This window comes from Serinus canaria, chromosome 6 (genome assembly GCF_022539315.1).
Source record: "Serinus canaria isolate serCan28SL12 chromosome 6, serCan2020, whole genome shotgun sequence".
Classification (NCBI taxonomy): domain Eukaryota; kingdom Metazoa; phylum Chordata; class Aves; order Passeriformes; family Fringillidae; genus Serinus; species Serinus canaria.
Window position 1 is genome coordinate 4,103,067 of NC_066320.1, and position 17,017 is coordinate 4,120,083.

At 47.1% G+C, this 17,017-nt stretch overlaps 1 protein-coding gene across 2 annotated transcripts in view; it reads left to right on the forward strand.

Annotated features, from left to right (window-relative positions):
* PRKG1 (protein kinase cGMP-dependent 1) overlaps nucleotides 1-17,017 on the forward strand; it is a 367,092-nt gene that overhangs the window by 343,277 nt on the left and 6,798 nt on the right. For both annotated transcript variants that reach the window (XM_050976335.1, XM_050976334.1), the window contains exons 11-17: nucleotides 6,932-7,071; nucleotides 11,102-11,191; nucleotides 12,986-13,127; nucleotides 14,783-14,946; nucleotides 15,940-16,062; nucleotides 16,158-16,220; nucleotides 16,868-16,934. In XM_050976335.1, the coding sequence (XP_050832292.1) occupies nucleotides 6,932-7,071; nucleotides 11,102-11,191; nucleotides 12,986-13,127; nucleotides 14,783-14,946; nucleotides 15,940-16,062; nucleotides 16,158-16,220; nucleotides 16,868-16,934 (789 nt within the window). The remainder of the gene's footprint in view (nucleotides 1-6,931; nucleotides 7,072-11,101; nucleotides 11,192-12,985; nucleotides 13,128-14,782; nucleotides 14,947-15,939; nucleotides 16,063-16,157; nucleotides 16,221-16,867; nucleotides 16,935-17,017) is intronic.

A 17,017-nucleotide genomic window follows, 5' to 3' on the forward strand; every position in this document is an offset into this window, starting at 1 on the left:
GGATAAGCTCATTTTTTGTAGCTCTGAACTGCACACAGATAAAACATATTTAAAAGTGTAGCTCAACACACCAGATTTTGTTGTTTTTTCTTTACCACAGAAGGAAATTTTGTTACAAAGCCAAGAAAATATTCCTTTTGTCAAAACTGAGCCTGGAATTGCAGCCTCATGCTTCCACCTCCTCCATTAAAAATATGGTTTATTGCTTCGGGCTAAAAATGAAAAATATACTGGAGGAATCAGCTCTTTTATTGCCTGAATATGGAAGTGCAGGAATGTTCCTGGAAAACATTCCCAGGTTTTGTGCTTTCCAGGAGTAAAATGGATCAAAAAAGTGAAGGATGTGGTGAGAAAAAGGGATTTTAAAGCTTTGGGCACAAAGCCTCAGAATGTCACCTCTGGAGAGGGCAACTGGTGGTGGCTGGGGGGCAACTGGAATGTCTGGGGCTGGGATTGGCCAAAAAGGAATAACATTCCCATTGGATGTGGTTTCCCAGACACCTCTGGGAATGCTGTTGCCTTGAAGAGGTTGCCCTTGGCTCTTAGGTCAGACAGCCAAAAATAGAAATTATTTTCAAAATAGAAATTATTTTCGATTCCATGGATATTACACATGGAAATCCCCTTTTGTCTTGATTTTCCAGGCAGTTTTTTTTTCTGTATCTCAGGGAAAGAATTCCAGAGCTTTGAAATGAGTGGGTTTTGCTCAGTTTTTTGGTGGCTCCCTGGTGCCTCTTCCAACATCCTTATGGATGCCCTTTTTCATCCCAAACTGGGCTATGCAATCGACTTTTATCTAGGTTTTTCTTGAGGGTTAAATCATCCAGGCTTGGAGGAACCACAGGAAATGGCAGGAGAGGGCTTTTTGGGATGCATCCACTCCTTTTTTACAGCTCAGCCTCCCTGCTTTATGTCAGCTGAACATCCTCTGAGGTGGGATCCAGGATTAACACCAGGAAAATAGGAATTTCAAGTGCCGCTGGCATAGGGAATGTCACCTCATGTGACAGGGATGGAGGGAGGGCAGGTGTCCTCAGAAATCATCTCTGCTCACCTTTATTGCTCTTGGCTTTGTTCTTTAATTTCCTTTTCATTTTTCAAGTCCCGTGCTCCTGAGCATCTGCTCCAGGTCAGTTCTTCTGGGTTTAAACCAAGATTATTTTTGACAGCTCTGAAATAAACACATTGGAATAGGTGAATATCCAGGACTGGAGTCATTTTCCATGGATTTGGTGCCTGTAGGTGATGGCTGAGCACAGGGAGACTAAAAATCACGTCCTTACCTTCTGCACTCCTTCTGGCTTCGTGGTGGCCCCAGAAAGCAAAATTCCTTTGCAATATGGGGATTTCTAAAGACACAAATGAAAACATGCTCCTAAAATGTCACAGCCATGTTTTACAGGCTCTCTACAATGTGGACACAATGGGATTTTCCAGCTTTATTTGTGTTTTAAAGAGAAATCTGCCACCAGGTTCTGAAGTGCGATTCAATCTCTTCCAGCCTCCAGCCTGTGTTGTAAACAAAGCCATTAGTGAATTAATTAGATAACGAGGAAAAACCTGCTGCAATTGTCTTCTGATAGGCTGCCAGGTGCAGAATCCAGGTATTTCTTGGTGGAAATTTCCAACTGTGCCCACTTTCCAGTTCCCAAGCCAGCTGCTTTTCTGAGGTAATGCAAAGTTTTTTATTAGAAAGGTCATTTTTCTCTTAGAAATCTCCTAATTTTTGGGTTTAATTGTCAGGAATTGCCTTAGGCTGGGCCAGGGGAGGCTCAGCTTGGACAGCAGCAGGAATTTCTGCATGGAAAGGGTGCTCAGGCCTTGGCAGGGGCTGCCCAGGGAGCTTTGCAGTGCCCATCCCTGCAGGTGTCCCAGGAAGGGCTGGAGGTGGCACTCAGTGCTCTGGGCTGGGCACAAGGTGGGCACTGGGCACAGCTGGGACTCCATGGGCTGGCAGGGATTTTCCAGCCTCAGGGGATCCCAGGATTTTGTGAATTTTTACTTTTTGAATGAATAGATCTTTTGTTTGCTATGAAAGTGGGAAGATTTGGGGATTTCAGTGAGGAATTTCAAGCCAAATCCCCAAGGAAGTCCCAAACTCACCCGACAACATCACTCTTTCTCAGCTCAGCAAAATCCTTGGGATGATCTGACCCTTTTTTCCCATCCTTTCCCAACATTAGCAGTATATTCCCTTCTCCAGCATGTGCAAGATGTTTACTTTTATCACACCACTGCAGGGCCATGTTTTAATTTTCCCTGGATTTTGAATTCCTGTTGAAGCTAAAGGCATCCTTTGTAGATGGAAACACATCCTTGGGCTTGTCTGTTCATGGAAAGAGTCCTGGCAAACTTTGGAAGGATGGGATGTGTTGGGAGCCCATCAAATCTGGGCAGAGGCTGGATCAGGATGTGAGCTGAGCCAGAGATTTCAGCTCCTGCTGGAGGCAGGAATTAAACATAAAAATAGGGGGTTTTTTTCAGACAAATCCAAACTGGGAAGCAGAGCAGGATCACATATGGGATTGTTGGAGTTTAGCTCCATTTAGTTCCAGGATCCCACAGCACTGAGTTTTTCCATTCCCCACACATCTTAGCCATAGATTCCTTCTTCCTCTACTTTTCCAAGGAAAAGATTTTATGCATGACACACTTGACATTCCTCTCTGCTTTTTAGCCTTTTGCTTCCAGACATTTCTGCAAAAATCATTTTTACCTCTGGGCTGTATAAGGAGACAGAATTTTTAATGTATTTTAATATATTTGCCCTTTACTCATAAAAAACCTGGCTGTATTTGTTGTGGAGGAACAAAAATCAGTTTTTAGGCAAGGATCAGGATGTGGAGTTAAAGGGGTTTAGCACAGTTGAGTATTTGTTTAAAAATTGTGTAATTTGCTTTTTTGAGTGTCTTCTTAGCATATAATTTTGCAAATTATTTTTCTATAGAGTCCCATAGTGCTCTAATTGGGATAGGAAATTTAGGGCTTTCCCAACCAGTGGAATCTGGATTACTAAAAAAAAAAAAAGAAATAAAGTCACTGTCATGGACAGTTTCCACCCTGCTGCCCACTTGGAATTAATTTTGAAAGATTCATCCTTCAAAATTCAGCCTACAATGTGTCTTGTAGACTTCATTTTTACTCCATGATTTTTCTTCCCTTCTTCTCCTAAATCCCAGAATGCCAGGCTGGTTTGGGTTAGAATGGACCTTAAAGCTCCAAAATTCCACCCCTGCCATGGGCAGGGACACCTTCCACTATGCCAGGCTGCTCCAAATGTCCAACCTGGCCTTGGGCACTGCCAGGGATCCAGGGACAGCCACAGCCACCCTGAGCCCTGTCTTAGGTGGGGTTTATTTAGGTCTTGACTTATTTTCCAGCCTAACCCAGCACAGTGTGTTCTGTAGCCAACCCTAAATTAATGTTGGTCTTGAGGTAGGGAGTGGGAATTTGATTTGTATGTACAAATTATAATTTCTCTCTAAACTTAGGTGAGGAGAGAGGCTGAATCTGGCCTTCGGGAAATGTGGAAAGGCTCCTAAAAATCCATTTGGGCTGGTAAATCCCTGCCAGCCCATGGAGTCCCAGCTGTGCCCAGTGCCCACCTTGTGCCCAGCCAGAGCACTGAGTGCCACCTCCAGCCCTTCCTGGGACACCTCCAGGGATGGGCACTGCAAAGCTCCCTGGGCAGCCCCTGCCAAGGCCTGAGCACCCTTTCCATGCAGAAATTCCTGCTGCTGTCCAAGCTGAGCCTCCCCTGGCCCAGCCTGAGCCCCTTTCCCCTTGTCCTGTCCCTGTTCCCTGGCAGCACACCCTGACCACCCCTGTAGCTGATGATGGGGAATTCTCTTCCATCCTGGGAGAAGAGGAATGCCTTTAGCAGGAAAAGCAGGCTGTCCCCTCTTGCTGGGACAGGAGCAGTCACTCTGTGTGTGCAGCAGGGCACCTGTCAGCATTAGGGAAGCTCAGCTTGCAAACGCTGCTCTCAGCAACAGCTGCTGCTATTTTTGTTGGTTCCACCAGATCGAGCTGGGAAACAGAGAAAATGCAGGATCTTGGCAGTGGCCAGCAAGCAGGAGCACTTGGAATTCAGCTCCCAAAGTGTTGAGTCAGTTCTTATTTAATGGGATGGGGAAATAGCCACGTTTCAGCAAAGCATGGATTACTGGCTTTTTTTTCTGTTGGAAGAATTCCACAGGAAGCAAAATTCCCTTGGAAAAACATCTTTGTTTTGGAGATTCAGAGAGACACAAAGGGAAACTGTGGTGAGTGGGGAACTCAAATCCCATCCAGGGCCACCCCTGCCATGGCAGGGACACCTGCCACTGTCCCAGGCTGCTCCAAGCCCTGTCGAGCCTGGCCTTGGGCACTGCCAGGGATCCAGGGGCAGCCCCAGCTGCTCTGGGCACCCTGTGCCAGGGCCTGCCCACCCTGCCAGGGAACAATTCCTTCCCAATATCCCATCCATCCCTGCCCTCTGGCAGTGGGAAGGCATTCCCTGTGTCCTGTCCCTCCATCCCTTGGAAATATCCTGGAATGTCCAGTCACAGAAATAAATCCTTCTCTGGGGCTTGTTCTGCATCCTGGGAAATATTTATGGAAGTTTCCACTTTCCCAAGGTCAGCTGGGATTGGATCAGCACAGGAATTGCTGGAGTTGCAGACTGTAAATCGCACATATAAGGGATGATTTATAGGGAATACAGGCAGGGAAGGAGGAAGGATAAGAAATGCATAACTCTTTTTTTTTCCACTTTTCCATCAAACTCTGGGTTTCATCTCCTCAATACCCATTTTCCCAGCCAGCCTGAGAAAGCACCAAGGTGTAAAACCATGTTTATTTCTGTGTAAGTGTTAAAAACCAGACAAAAATCAGGCCTGGTGTTCTCTGTGTGTCCTGGCAACTGAGGAAGTTTAAAACCATAAAGCAAAGGAAGGATTTTGGAGTGGTTCCTACAGGAGGAGCCAGCTGTGATCCTATGAAACAAGGATATGGAAAAGCCAAGAGGCTGCACCTCTCCTTTTCCTCTGCCTTTTTTTTTGCTTGTAGAATTCCAGAGTGGTGAAGGGACCTTAAAGCCCATCCCATTCCACCATTCCTCCTGGTGTTTCCCTGGGGATCCCACCCCTCCTGGTGTTTCTATGGGGGACACAATCCCTGCTGGTGTTTCCATGGGGATCCCATTCTTCCTGGTGTTTCCATGGGGATCCCCTCCTTCCTGGTGTTTCCCTGATCCTTGAACTACACCAGAACAAAGGAGGTGGACAAGAAACTGTTCAAGTTCAGGGTGTGTGGTCTGGGAAAAGCCCAGGGGAAAGTTTGGATGACACTCCCAGAAACATGGTGGGATTATTGAGGTGTCTGAGGGCCTGGAGGTGAATCATCCTTGAGGGGCTCTTCCAACTCAGCACATTCCCTGGTTCTACAAAGGTGCCACGTCTCATACCCACCCACATTCCTGTCAGCAAAACAATACAAACCCAGATCTGGCATTGAATCAATTCTGATTGCATGTGTTGCCTCCTAACCCTAAAGGCAGGCTGGGTTTCTGATTGGGCTCAGTGACAACCAAGCTGCTTCCCTCTGGCAGAAGCCAAATTCCTACAAGAACACCCAAACAGAAGCTGCCAGATGGCACCTCGTGCTCGACAGGGGGAAAGCACCTCAGTGGAATATTGTTGTGAGCAGCTGCCGGGGGAATTCAGCAGACTTGGAGGCCTGGGAGGTCAACAGCGGGGTTTCTTTGGGAGGGTTGGCAAGGATGGGAAGGGTGGCTGCCTTCCAGCTGGCTTTGGGATAGGGACCTGCCCCTCGGGGTGGCTGAGGGTTCAGAAGTTGCCAGGGTTACCCTGAGAGCAAGCAAACAACTCCTGTCAGCCTCAGCTTGGGGAACCAGGCTAAAAATAGGGGGCAGAGGCTTAAGGTGATAAGCCAAGCCATGAGCAGGTCTGCTCCTCCTCTGCAGGCATCCCAGCTCTGCAATTCCTGCCCAGTGCTCCTGGGAAGGCAGGTCTGCTCCTCCTCTGCAGGCATCCCAGCTCTGCAATTCCCAGCCACAGCCAGCCCAGGTGGGGTGACCTGGAGGAAAGGGGGGTTGGGGAAGCCAGATGTTAACTGGCAACATCTCCTGACCCTGTGGGGGTCGCAGTTGCCAGGGTACCAGTTTTTGGTTTCTCTGGGTCTGCATTGAAGGCACTTGAGACAGTAATTCATGTTCAGACTCAGGTGTTTATTATTTGTTATCAGTAAAACAGCCTCACTACTGTGAGTTTGGCAGCAAGGCACCAAATGCCCAACAATCTCTTGGTACAAGGTCTTTTAAGACTAAACTGTCTAATGAAGAGCTGACACCTGGATTATTTTCCCTTTTACCCCAATAACTGATCCCACAGAGCTGCAGTGGGGACTTTTCTGCCCAATTACAAAATGCCACCCAAACCCATGGAGAAGAAGGAAGAAGCAGCATGAAGAAGAAACCCAGGATGACACCCTGTGCCCTCCATCCTGCTTCCATCCACAACACACTAAAAATCCCAAACCCTCAATTTCTCACCCAGTGACACACCCGCACTGCTCTCTATGATCTATTTCACACTTTTGTGGGTTCCAGTCTATCTTGAAGTCCAGGAAACTTTCTCCATGGATGAGGGTCAAAGTCAGTGCTCCCCTGTGGGGTCAGGGCACCCCAGAGCAGACAGAGAAATATTCCCAGTGCTCTGGGTTTGCACAGACCCCAGAGCAACATATTTAGCTTTTCCCTAAAAATCGTGGTGTTTAGAAATGGCTTTTTTAGCAGTAAGCCATGCAGTCAGAAACCTGGATTGTGACTGGAGAGGTGGGAGGAACTCCTGGGAGGCAGGCAGGTGGGATTGCTGGCAGGGAGGTGGGGCTGTGAGCTGTGTGTGACCCTGGCCTGTCCTGCCATGCCCAGGTGCAGCTGAAGAGCGAGGAGGCCAAGACGTTTGCCATGAAGATCCTGAAGAAGCGGCACATCGTGGACACGCGGCAGCAGGAGCACATCCGCTCCGAGAAGCAGATCATGCAGAGCGCCCACTCCGACTTCATCGTCAGGTACCTGCTCCTGCCCTGGGCCCTCAGCGGGACAGGGAGCCCCACAGGGATCTGCCATGGCAGGGAAAAGCCTTCAGCTCCCTCCTGGGAGGGAATGGAGCTGTGGAGCAGGTGGAAGGTGCTGGGCAAAGCTCGCTGGTGCTGCTCCATGTTGAGTCCCAGGGTGGTTTGGGTGGGAAGGGACCTCAAAGCCCATCCAGTGCCACCCCTGCCATGGCAGGGACACCTGCCACTGTCCCAGGCTGCTCCAAGCCCTGTCCAGCCTGGCCTTGGGCACTACCAGGGATCCAGGGGCAGCCCCAGCTGCTCTGGGCACCCTGTGCCAGGGCCTGCCCACCCTGCCAGGGAACAATTCCTGTTTCCCAATATCCCATCCATCCCTGTCCTCTGGCAGTGGGAAACCATTCCCTGTGTCCCCTGACCCAAGTCCATCTCCAGCTCTCTTGGAGCTCCTTTAGGCACTGTGGTATTTGCAGGGGTCTCCAGGACGAGGTGAGAGATGAGTGAATCTGACTCCATGTTCTCAGAAGGCTGATTTATTATTTTATGTTCTTATATTATATTAAAGAATACTAAACTAAAACTATACTAAAGAATAGAGAAAGGATACAGACAGAAGGCTAAACAAGAATGATAATGAAAAACTCGTGACTGACTCCTCAGAGTCTGACACAGCTGATGGTGATTGGTCATTAAATAAAAACAATTCACATGAAACCAATCAAACATGCACTTGTTGGTAAACAATCTCCAGCCACATTCCAAAGCAGCAAAACAGGGAGAAGCAAATGAGATAATATTGTTTTTTTCTCTGAGGCTTCTCAGCTTCCCAGGAGAAGAAATCCTGGTAAAGGGATTTTTCAGAAAATTTGACAGTGACAAGGCACTGGACTCACCATCAAGAATTTATACATACATCTACATATATATATGTATTTATCATGACTTGGCTTTGTCCCTGCTCAAGGTTTCTTTTCCTTTTCCTTCCCAATTTCTAAATTTTCCTTCCCACTATGGAAGCTGGAAGGCAGAGCTTGGTCCTTTGAAATGGCACAGTGCCATGACAATTGGCAGCTGTGTCCAGCATTTTTCTTTAGGGAATATTAACAACTCAAGTTCAGCATCCCTGGACTCCTCACGGACAAACACATTAAAACCATCTCCCTGCCCCAAACCTAAGCACATCTCCAGGGAATAAAAGGGCCAATTTTTGTTGTTTCCACCCTAATAACAACATTCAGTCTCAAGCTGCACCAAGGGAAATATAGGTTGGATATTAGGAAAAAGTGTTTTACAGAAAGGGTGATGAAGTCCTGGAATGTTCTGCCCAGGGAGGTGTTGGAGTCACCATCCCTGGATGTGTTTAAAACAGGCTGGATGGGGCACTGGGTGCCAGGGTTTAGTTGAGGTGTTGGGGCTGGGTTGGACTCAGTGATCTTGGAGGTCTCTTCCAACCCAGGGATTCTGTGAATTCTGTGAATTCCCAGGCTTTTAAAGGACTGTGAGGACAGAGAGGGAGTTCTTTCAATGCTGCAGGTCAGGATGGAGCAGTGGGTGCTGAGGATCCCTGGAGCCACCTTGAAGGGCATCCAAGCCAAGGCTGCCTCATCCCACCCTCAGAGATACCTGGAAAATTCTCTGCCTTAGGAGATCAGCCCTGCTCCCAGAAATTGCTCAGGAGATGCAAACAAACCCTGGGTGAAACCAAACCCCTGGGATGAATCCAGAGGGAAGCACGTGGCCAGGCTGGGGTACTCAGGGGCTGTTTCCTTCCCAGGCTCATCCCTGGGATTCCCACAGAGCCCATGGCTTCTGCTGTGATTCATGGGTGACAACTGGAGCCCAACACTGCCAGGCTGCCATTCCCTTCAGGATGTGCTCTTGGATCCAGAAACATTCCTTGTAACCCAGGCTGGAGCCAAAAATTCCCTGTGGGCCATTCCAGCCTCTGGATTTTTGGAAGGCTGAGCTGTTTTGGGATGAGAGGGGAAGTGCAGGGCCAGCCAAGCCACCATTCCCAGAAATACCCACTCCTAAATAGAACCTGGGACTCCAAACATTTCTTAATGGAGCCAGTGACATTCATGCCTGATAAATGAAATTCCCACTCTTCATCCTTCAGCAGGGAAGCAGAACAAGGATGTTTTACCCGTGCATCTTCTCCTTCCATATCCTGAAGTGTTTCCCACCTTTTGCAACAGCAACCATCCCTGAATTATAGTTAATATCCCATGGAAACCCTGCTCTGGGAAGGGACTTTCCAAGTCTCAAAGTCCAACCCTTTGCTATTGCTAGAAAACATTTGATTTATCAAACTTGATTTCTGCTTTTTCTCCTCTTCTCCTCTTGCCCATCCACAGGGATTTGAAGTTTTCCTATAGTATCTATCCTAAATTATTCAACTTATTTATTGTTTATTCAAAAACTTGTTTATTCCAAAACTTGTTTATTCCATTTCTTGGACCAGCTGGGATAAATTTTTTTGGGGCAGTGCAATGGGCAGAAATTTGAATATTTCAGTAAACTGATTCAGTTTTGAGCTGGTAGGTGAAAGGTGGGTTTAAAATAATCTCGGAGCAAGGACACAACTTCTGGGATGTTAGAATGGGAAAGATAAAATTCCTGATGAACTTGGTCATTTTCTTAATTAATTGTGTTTGTTAAAAAGTCTTTGAAAAGTCATTTGGTTTGGTTATTAAAATGAATTAAACCAGGCAAAAGGAGCAGGAGAGGCCAAGTGGCACTAAATAAAATTGACTTTTATGTAAACTGAAACTCAAACACAACAAAATGCTCTGGCTTGGATCAGGGGCCAAACAAGTGCAAATATTTCAAGGAATAAAGAAATAAATAAAGAAGTTATTCAAATATTATGTCATTTAAACTTAGGAAATAACATCCTTTCATGTGTCTAAACTTTATGCTTCCATGATAGCTGATAAATAAAATTTGATTTTTTTTTAAATCTGTGCATTTTAGGCCAGATTTAATGCCCATAAAATTTTCAGCAGGGCTGCCTTAATTAGGGAAAGTATTTCAGTACTTGGTAATTTAAATTACCAAGCAATTAAAAACATGAAATTGCATTTTGGATTCTAGAAGTTTTCTGTAAACTTTATTAGTGATTAATTGTGTATTAAGATAAATGCTATTTTGTCCAAGTGGCAAGAAATAAATGGGGGGATTTTGTAAAAACCAGCAATTTTAGCATTCTTTAATGGCCAGTTATAACTGACCATTGGTTTTATATAAATAGAAATGGATGTCTTCCAAAAGAACGAAATCCTGCAGTGTTTTCCTGCTGATCCATCCCACAGCTCTGTCAAAATAATAACTGGGATTAGCAGGGAAGTGCTGGAATCTGCAAAACTCACCTGGTTTCATTTCCATCATGTGGTGACAACTCTTGAATTTGTAACTCCTGGAGTTTTTAAATCCTGAGTTTTTAACTCCTGGAAACTGCCAGGAATGCAGGAATTGCACCAGGAGTTGCCTTCAGCATTCCTCTCTGCTGCAGAAATTGTTTAAGTTATTATCCCAAAATTACAAATTAATTTCAAAAATTATTAACCTAATTAATTACAGAAACAAATTACAAAAATTGAAATTGCTATCCAAACTATCTGCAAAGAAACCTTCCCTGTATCCACACCCTGCTGGAAACCTGGGTGGATAAAGCCACACGTGGAAGAGGAAGTACAAAAGCAACTGAACATTCAAATCAAGTTAAAAAAGGAATCTCTGGGTTTTTTCACCATAGTCATTTAATATTATTAAACACATCTATAAATCCAGTTAATGTAATATCATTAGGAAATCCTGTTGAGCACAGAGCATGGATTTTAGAGCACAGCTCAGAGCTCCAGGATGGGTTCACAAAGCCTGGCCCATCCCTTGAGGCAGTTTTTCCTCCACATTCCTGCCTGGGAGGAAGAGGAAGAGCACTTCAGCTTCTTTAAACTCTGTCAAACCAGGGAGTTGAGTGCTTAGAGAGTGGATTTATTTGTGATTTTCTGCTTGCCCCCCTCAGGCTCTACAGGACGTTCAAGGACAGCAAGTACCTGTACATGCTGATGGAGGCCTGCCTGGGGGGAGAGCTCTGGACAATTCTCAGGGACAGGTGAGCTGGCACTTGTCCTGCACTGTGAGATGCTTTACATGGCACAATTCCAGCTGGAAGGCTTGGAAGGGCCTCAAAACCCATCCAGTGCCACCCCTGCCATGTGCAGGGACACCTTCCATTGTCCCAGGCTGCTCCAACCTGGCTTTGGGCACTGCCAGGGATCCAGGGGCAGCCCCAGCTGCTCTGGGCACCCTGTGCCAGGGCCTGCCCACCCTGCCAGGGAACAATTCCTGCCCAATATCCCATCTAAATTTCCCCTTTGTCATTTTGAAGCCATTCCCTGTGTCCTGTCCCTCCATCCCTTGTCCCCAGTCCCTCTCCAGCTCTCCTGGAGCCCCTTTAGGCCCTGGAAGGGCTCTGAGCTCTCCCTGGAGCCTTCTCCTCTCCAGGTGAGTTTTCCCAGCCTGGCTCCATCCCTGGAGCAGCTCCATGGCCTCCTCTGGATTTGCTCCAGCAGCTCCAGGTCCTTTTGATGTCACAGTTTTTAAATCACAATTTCCCATCTCATTTTTAAATCACATTTTCCCACCCCTGTGTTTGCAGCCCTCCCTCTGTGAGTGTCAATCCCAACTCTCAGTTCTGCCACGTGGACACTGCTAAATAATATCCATAAATATTTCCTGGGATTTATGGCCCAGCCAGGACTGAGAGCAATGAGCAGGAGGAAATTGAGAGCTGTGCAGGGTCTGTTGGCCCAGAAATTCCATATTGCACCAGGGCTGCTGATTCAAGTGGGAATCAGAATCCACACCCTGCCAGGAGCACTGGTCCATCAGGATGCAGCAGGAAAAAATGAGTTAGGAAAACATGCATGCCCAAAACCCCTCAGTCCCTGCCTTGGGAGGGGTCACCTTGGAGTGTTTGGGGTTGCTGGGTGCACATGGGACGTGCCCACAGAGCAGGAAAAGATGCAGGGAATTGTGATTCTGGAATAGCCTCATCACTGGAGCAGAATTCCATTAAATCTGGAAAGATCGAGCAGAAAATTAAATTGTCTTTTAATTTCCCAGAACTTTTTTTTTTTCTGTAGTTCTTCATTTTCCCAACAGCCTTTTTCTCACTGAAAGGGGAACTGGAGCAAAGTTAGAAGGTGCTGGCTGGGATTTTTCCTGATTTTTTTTTTTTTGTCAGGGCCTGATAATTCCATCTTTAATTCTCGGATTTAAACTGAGGTTCTGCTGCCATCTAGCTTAGACACTCTCCTGGTCTCAGCCAGCCCCCAGCAGGCAGGGGGATGTGGTTTTTTTTTGAAAACTTCAGAAACAAGGAGCCAAAGGTGCAGTTTGGAATTTGCATTAACTCTCAAGTCCCAGCAGCTGTGATTTTTCTGCCTTTTCTCTCAGTTAGAAACATTAATACAGAACTTATCTGCGCTCCTCAAAAGAGTTTTAGCACTCAAAACCCAAAGTTGTAATTACAAAAAAATACATTTTTGCTTACAGGACAAGGATTTCAGAGTTTTATTTCTAAATTGTAGAATAAACCTTAAAATAGTTTCAGATATAAGAGGCAAAGAGGCTTCTTCAAAAATGGAAATTTAACTAGATTATAGAGATATAGAGATAAAAAAGTGAAAATATATAGAGAGAGAGATATAAAAGTGAGATATATTTTATATATAGAGATATAATAGTGAGTTTAGCACCAGGAACTCTCCAGGTGTTAAAAAGTGATTTTACTGCAGCAATAAATGTTTTAACAGCAGAATGAATTCCACGGGGAAGGAAACCGCTTCCCAAGGATTCATCTAATGGTTTGATCCCCTTTTCCCTCCCTCCTTTCCTTCCACAGGGGTTCATTCGAGGACTCCACCACCAGGTTTTACACGGCATGTGTGGTGGAAGCCTTTGCCTACTTGCATTCCAAAGGGATCATTTATAGGGACCTCAAGCCAGAGAACCTCATCCTGGATCACCGAGGTTATGCCAAGCTGGTGAGTGCCCAAAAATATCCCCCCAGGTTTGACCAGAAAGGCTGAGGAGCAAAGTCCCCCCCACAGGATCCATCAGGGGATGAGTCTCAAGCTGCACCAAGGGAAATATAGGTTGGATATCAGGAAAAAGTGTTTTACAGAAAGGGTGATAAAGTTCTGGAATGTTCTGCCTGGGGAGGTGGTGGAGTCACCATCCCTGGATGTGTTTAAAAACAGGCTGGATGTGGCACTGGGTACCAGGGTTTGGTTGAGGTGTTGGGGCTGGGTTGGACTCAGTGATCTTGGAGGTCTCTCCCAACCCAGTGATTCTCTGAATTCTGTGATTCTGGCTTGGGATTCAGGTCCATGCTCCTGGAATGCTGAGAAAAGAGCATCAGGAGAAAGCCACCTGGCTGTCTTGGCCCAAAAAATTACCTGATTGCCCCAGAACTCAGGAAAAGCACCCTGCTTTTTAGGGGTACCCCAAATGGCCCGGTGAGGGCATGGAGAGGGGCAGGAGAGAAGAAATTATTCCCTTGGTGGAGGTGCTGCAGGATGTGGGTCCTTGGCAAGCCACCAGGGAAGGACAGGAGCTCTAAAAGGAGCTGGTCCAGGAGGGGCTGAGGGCACTGGGGGTCAGAGGGGGCCAAGGGCTCTGTGTCTGGGGACAGTAACCCAGCCTGGTGGCAGCCTCCAATGTGTCACCTCCTGAGTGACACTGGGATGTACCCTCTGCAGCATTTCCCTGAGCCTGGGGCTCCTCTGAGGTAGAGGAGGATGAGGTGCAGGACTGCCCTTCTCCCACCCCAGGAGCATCTGGGACTGGGTCAGTGCTGGTCCCTCAGCAGCCCCCAGCTCCTCAGGCATGTCCCTGAGTGTCCCAGAGCCCTGTGACCATGTGGGCTCCTGACCAGTCCCAGAGGACTCCACTTCCCAGGATAATCTGATTTTCCATGCTTGCCACTGCTGTGGGCACATCATAGACAGTTTCCACCCTGCTGCCCACTTGGAATTAATTTTGAAGGATTCATCCTTCAAAACTTAGCCTACAGTGTGTCTTGTCGACTTCACTTTTACTCCATTATTTTTCTTTCCATCTTCTCCTAAAATCCCAGAATCCCAGGATGGTTTAGGTTGGAATGGACCTTAAAGCTCCAAAATTCCACCCCTGCCATGGGCAGAGACACCTTCCATTGTCCCAGGCTGCTCCAAGCCCTGGCCTTGGGCACTACCAGGGATCCAGGGGCAGCCCCAGCTGCTCTGGGCACCCTGTGCCAGGGCCTGCCCACCCTGCCAGGGAACAATTCGTTCCCCATATCCCATCCAGCCCTGCCCTCTCACAGCTTAAAATCATTCCTCGCCCGTGTTAATTTAAATTTAAAAGAAAAAAAAAAAAGCAAAATAAATCAACCAGAGCTGTGAGTGACAATAATTCCAACCCCCAAGGAACCCTTGGTGCTGGTGTTTGCTTCCCTGATGGGAATTTTCCCAAGGAAAAATCAGCAAAAAGGTCACTGTGGCTCCCTGGTCCTGGAACGACCCTCGGTGCTTCAATTGAGAGAAAATTCCCATGAGGAATCCTCCTTTCTGCCTTGCTTCACTTCAAGAGGAGCAGAGCCCAGGGCTAACATCCCCTCTGATGCCCTGCCCTGACTCTCTCCTGCCCCTTCCCCCAGGTCGATTTTGGCTTTGCAAAGAAAATAGGATTTGGAAAGAAAACATGGACTTTTTGTGGCACCCCGGAGTACGTAGCCCCCGAGATCATCCTGAACAAAGGTCATGACATTTCAGCAGACTACTGGTCCCTGGGAATCCTGATGTATGAGCTCCTGACTGGCAGGTATGGGCATCGAAATTCATCCCAAGATTTCTGCCCTTCTCACCCTGATGAGGCCAGGGCAGGGGCAGGGCTGGGCCAGGCGACTCCATGCTGGCTTTTCCACTCACATCATCTTTTTTTTGGCTCTGAGTGGGCTGAAGATGATGGGAAAAGAGGAAGAGTTTGGCCCTCAATGGTCTGGAAATGGTGGGGAAGTGTTTGCACTCGGCTCTGGAGGTTTTATCCTGAAGGATCTGGAAATTGTGGGAAAAGAGGAAGGGTTTGGCCCTGAAGGGTTTGGAAATGATGGGAAAAGAGCAAGGGTTTGGCCCTGAAGGGTTTGGAAATGATGGGAAAAGAGGAAGGGTTTGGCCCTGAAGGGTTTGGAAATGACGGGAAAAGGAGAAGGTTTTGGCCCTGAGTGGGCTGAACATGGTGGGAAAAGGGGAAAGATTTGGCCCTGAATGGTCTGGAAGTGATGGGAAAAGGGGAAGGGTTTGCACTGAGGTGGGGAGGTTTGTTCCTGAAGGATCTGGAAATGATGGGAAAAGGGGAAGGGTTTGCACTCAGCTGGGGAGGTTCCTCACTGCTGGATTGGGCACCATCCATCCCTTCCCATATTTCATTTGGGATATCTCTGCTGCTCTTGGCTTCCTGGAGCTCCCTCACCTCATCCCCCAGCACTCCCCCCAGGAGATGCAGCCCCTCCACCTGCCCATCCTTCACACACAGCCCCCCATCCATGGAAAGCCAATCAATCCCCACTGGAAGCCATGGGAAGAAGAGCTTTAGCATGGAAAATTCTTTTTGGGTACTTCCCTGCAGCTAACATCCCTGAATTGCAGAGCTCCTTGAGAAGTGGTTAGGATTATGGCAAGCAAAGCATTCCTGGTTGACATCTGCCTTTTCTCATCTGGGTATATTTTATCAGATTTTAATGCTGTTTTAAAGACAAATTCCTATGAAAGAAAAGTTTTTAATCTTTTTTTTTTTCCTTCCCTGTGCCCTCTGAAGTCCCCCCTTCTCAGGCCCAGACCCCATGAAGACCTATAACATCATATTAAGGGGAATAGACATGATTGAATTTCCAAAGAAGATTGCCAAAAATGCTGCTAACTTAATTAAAAAACTATGCAGGTAAGTGGGTGTAAGGATAAAACAAAAAGCCTTGGTGATGTTTGCAAAGAAATGAGCTGGGCAGAGGGATTTAGGATTTGTTCTTCCTTTTACAGGGACAATCCATCAGAAAGATTAGGGAACTTGAAAAATGGAGTGAAAGATATCCAAAAGCACAAGTAAGTGTCTTTCCCAACCCCAGAAAGGGGCATGTCAAACACCTCAGTTTTCCCCTAAAAGCCACTTCCTATCCATCCCTTAAATCATCCTCCCTTTTGGTCCCATGGAAGGGGTTACCTGAAGTCTTAGGAGGTCATTGGGATAAGAACAGGTGAGAGAACCATTCCAGGAAGAATTTCTCTCATCCATCTGTGCTGGATCGTCTCTTCTCCCATCCCCAAAGCAGCAGGAACGGATTGTGTGGATGTTTTTGTGGGAAGGCTCGGGGCTCATCCACCCGCCTTGAGCAAACCTGGGGAAAACCACAAGTGGGAGGTTGCTGAGCATGAAGTTGGGAGTTATCCCAATTCCACAGGGAAAAAAGGTCTCCTGTGGGATGGATCCACCTCTGGGAGGGAAGGAGCAGCTTCCAGGACACCTGCAACAAGGAATGGTTCCCATCTGAGCTTTGGCAACTTCCACTTGGGTGGTATCACCACGGGGTCGCTGCACACTCTTCCTTTATGGTCCCCCCCAAAAAAACCAGGAAAAATTCCAAAGGGATTTGAAGGCAAAGTCTGTGGGAGATGAAACCTGTTGTTCAAGCAATTTTTGGTTCTTTTTGTGCTACACCTGTCTAACTGTTGGATTCTTCCCTCCCTTTTAGATGGTTTGAAGGCTTTAACTGGGAAGGGTTACGGAAAGGGACACTGACACCTCCCATAATCCCAAGTGTAAGTTTTCCTATCGTTATTTTCTCCTCCATGGCAAATTTCTGTGATGCTGTGAGCTTTGTGGTACACTGGGTTGAGTGGGA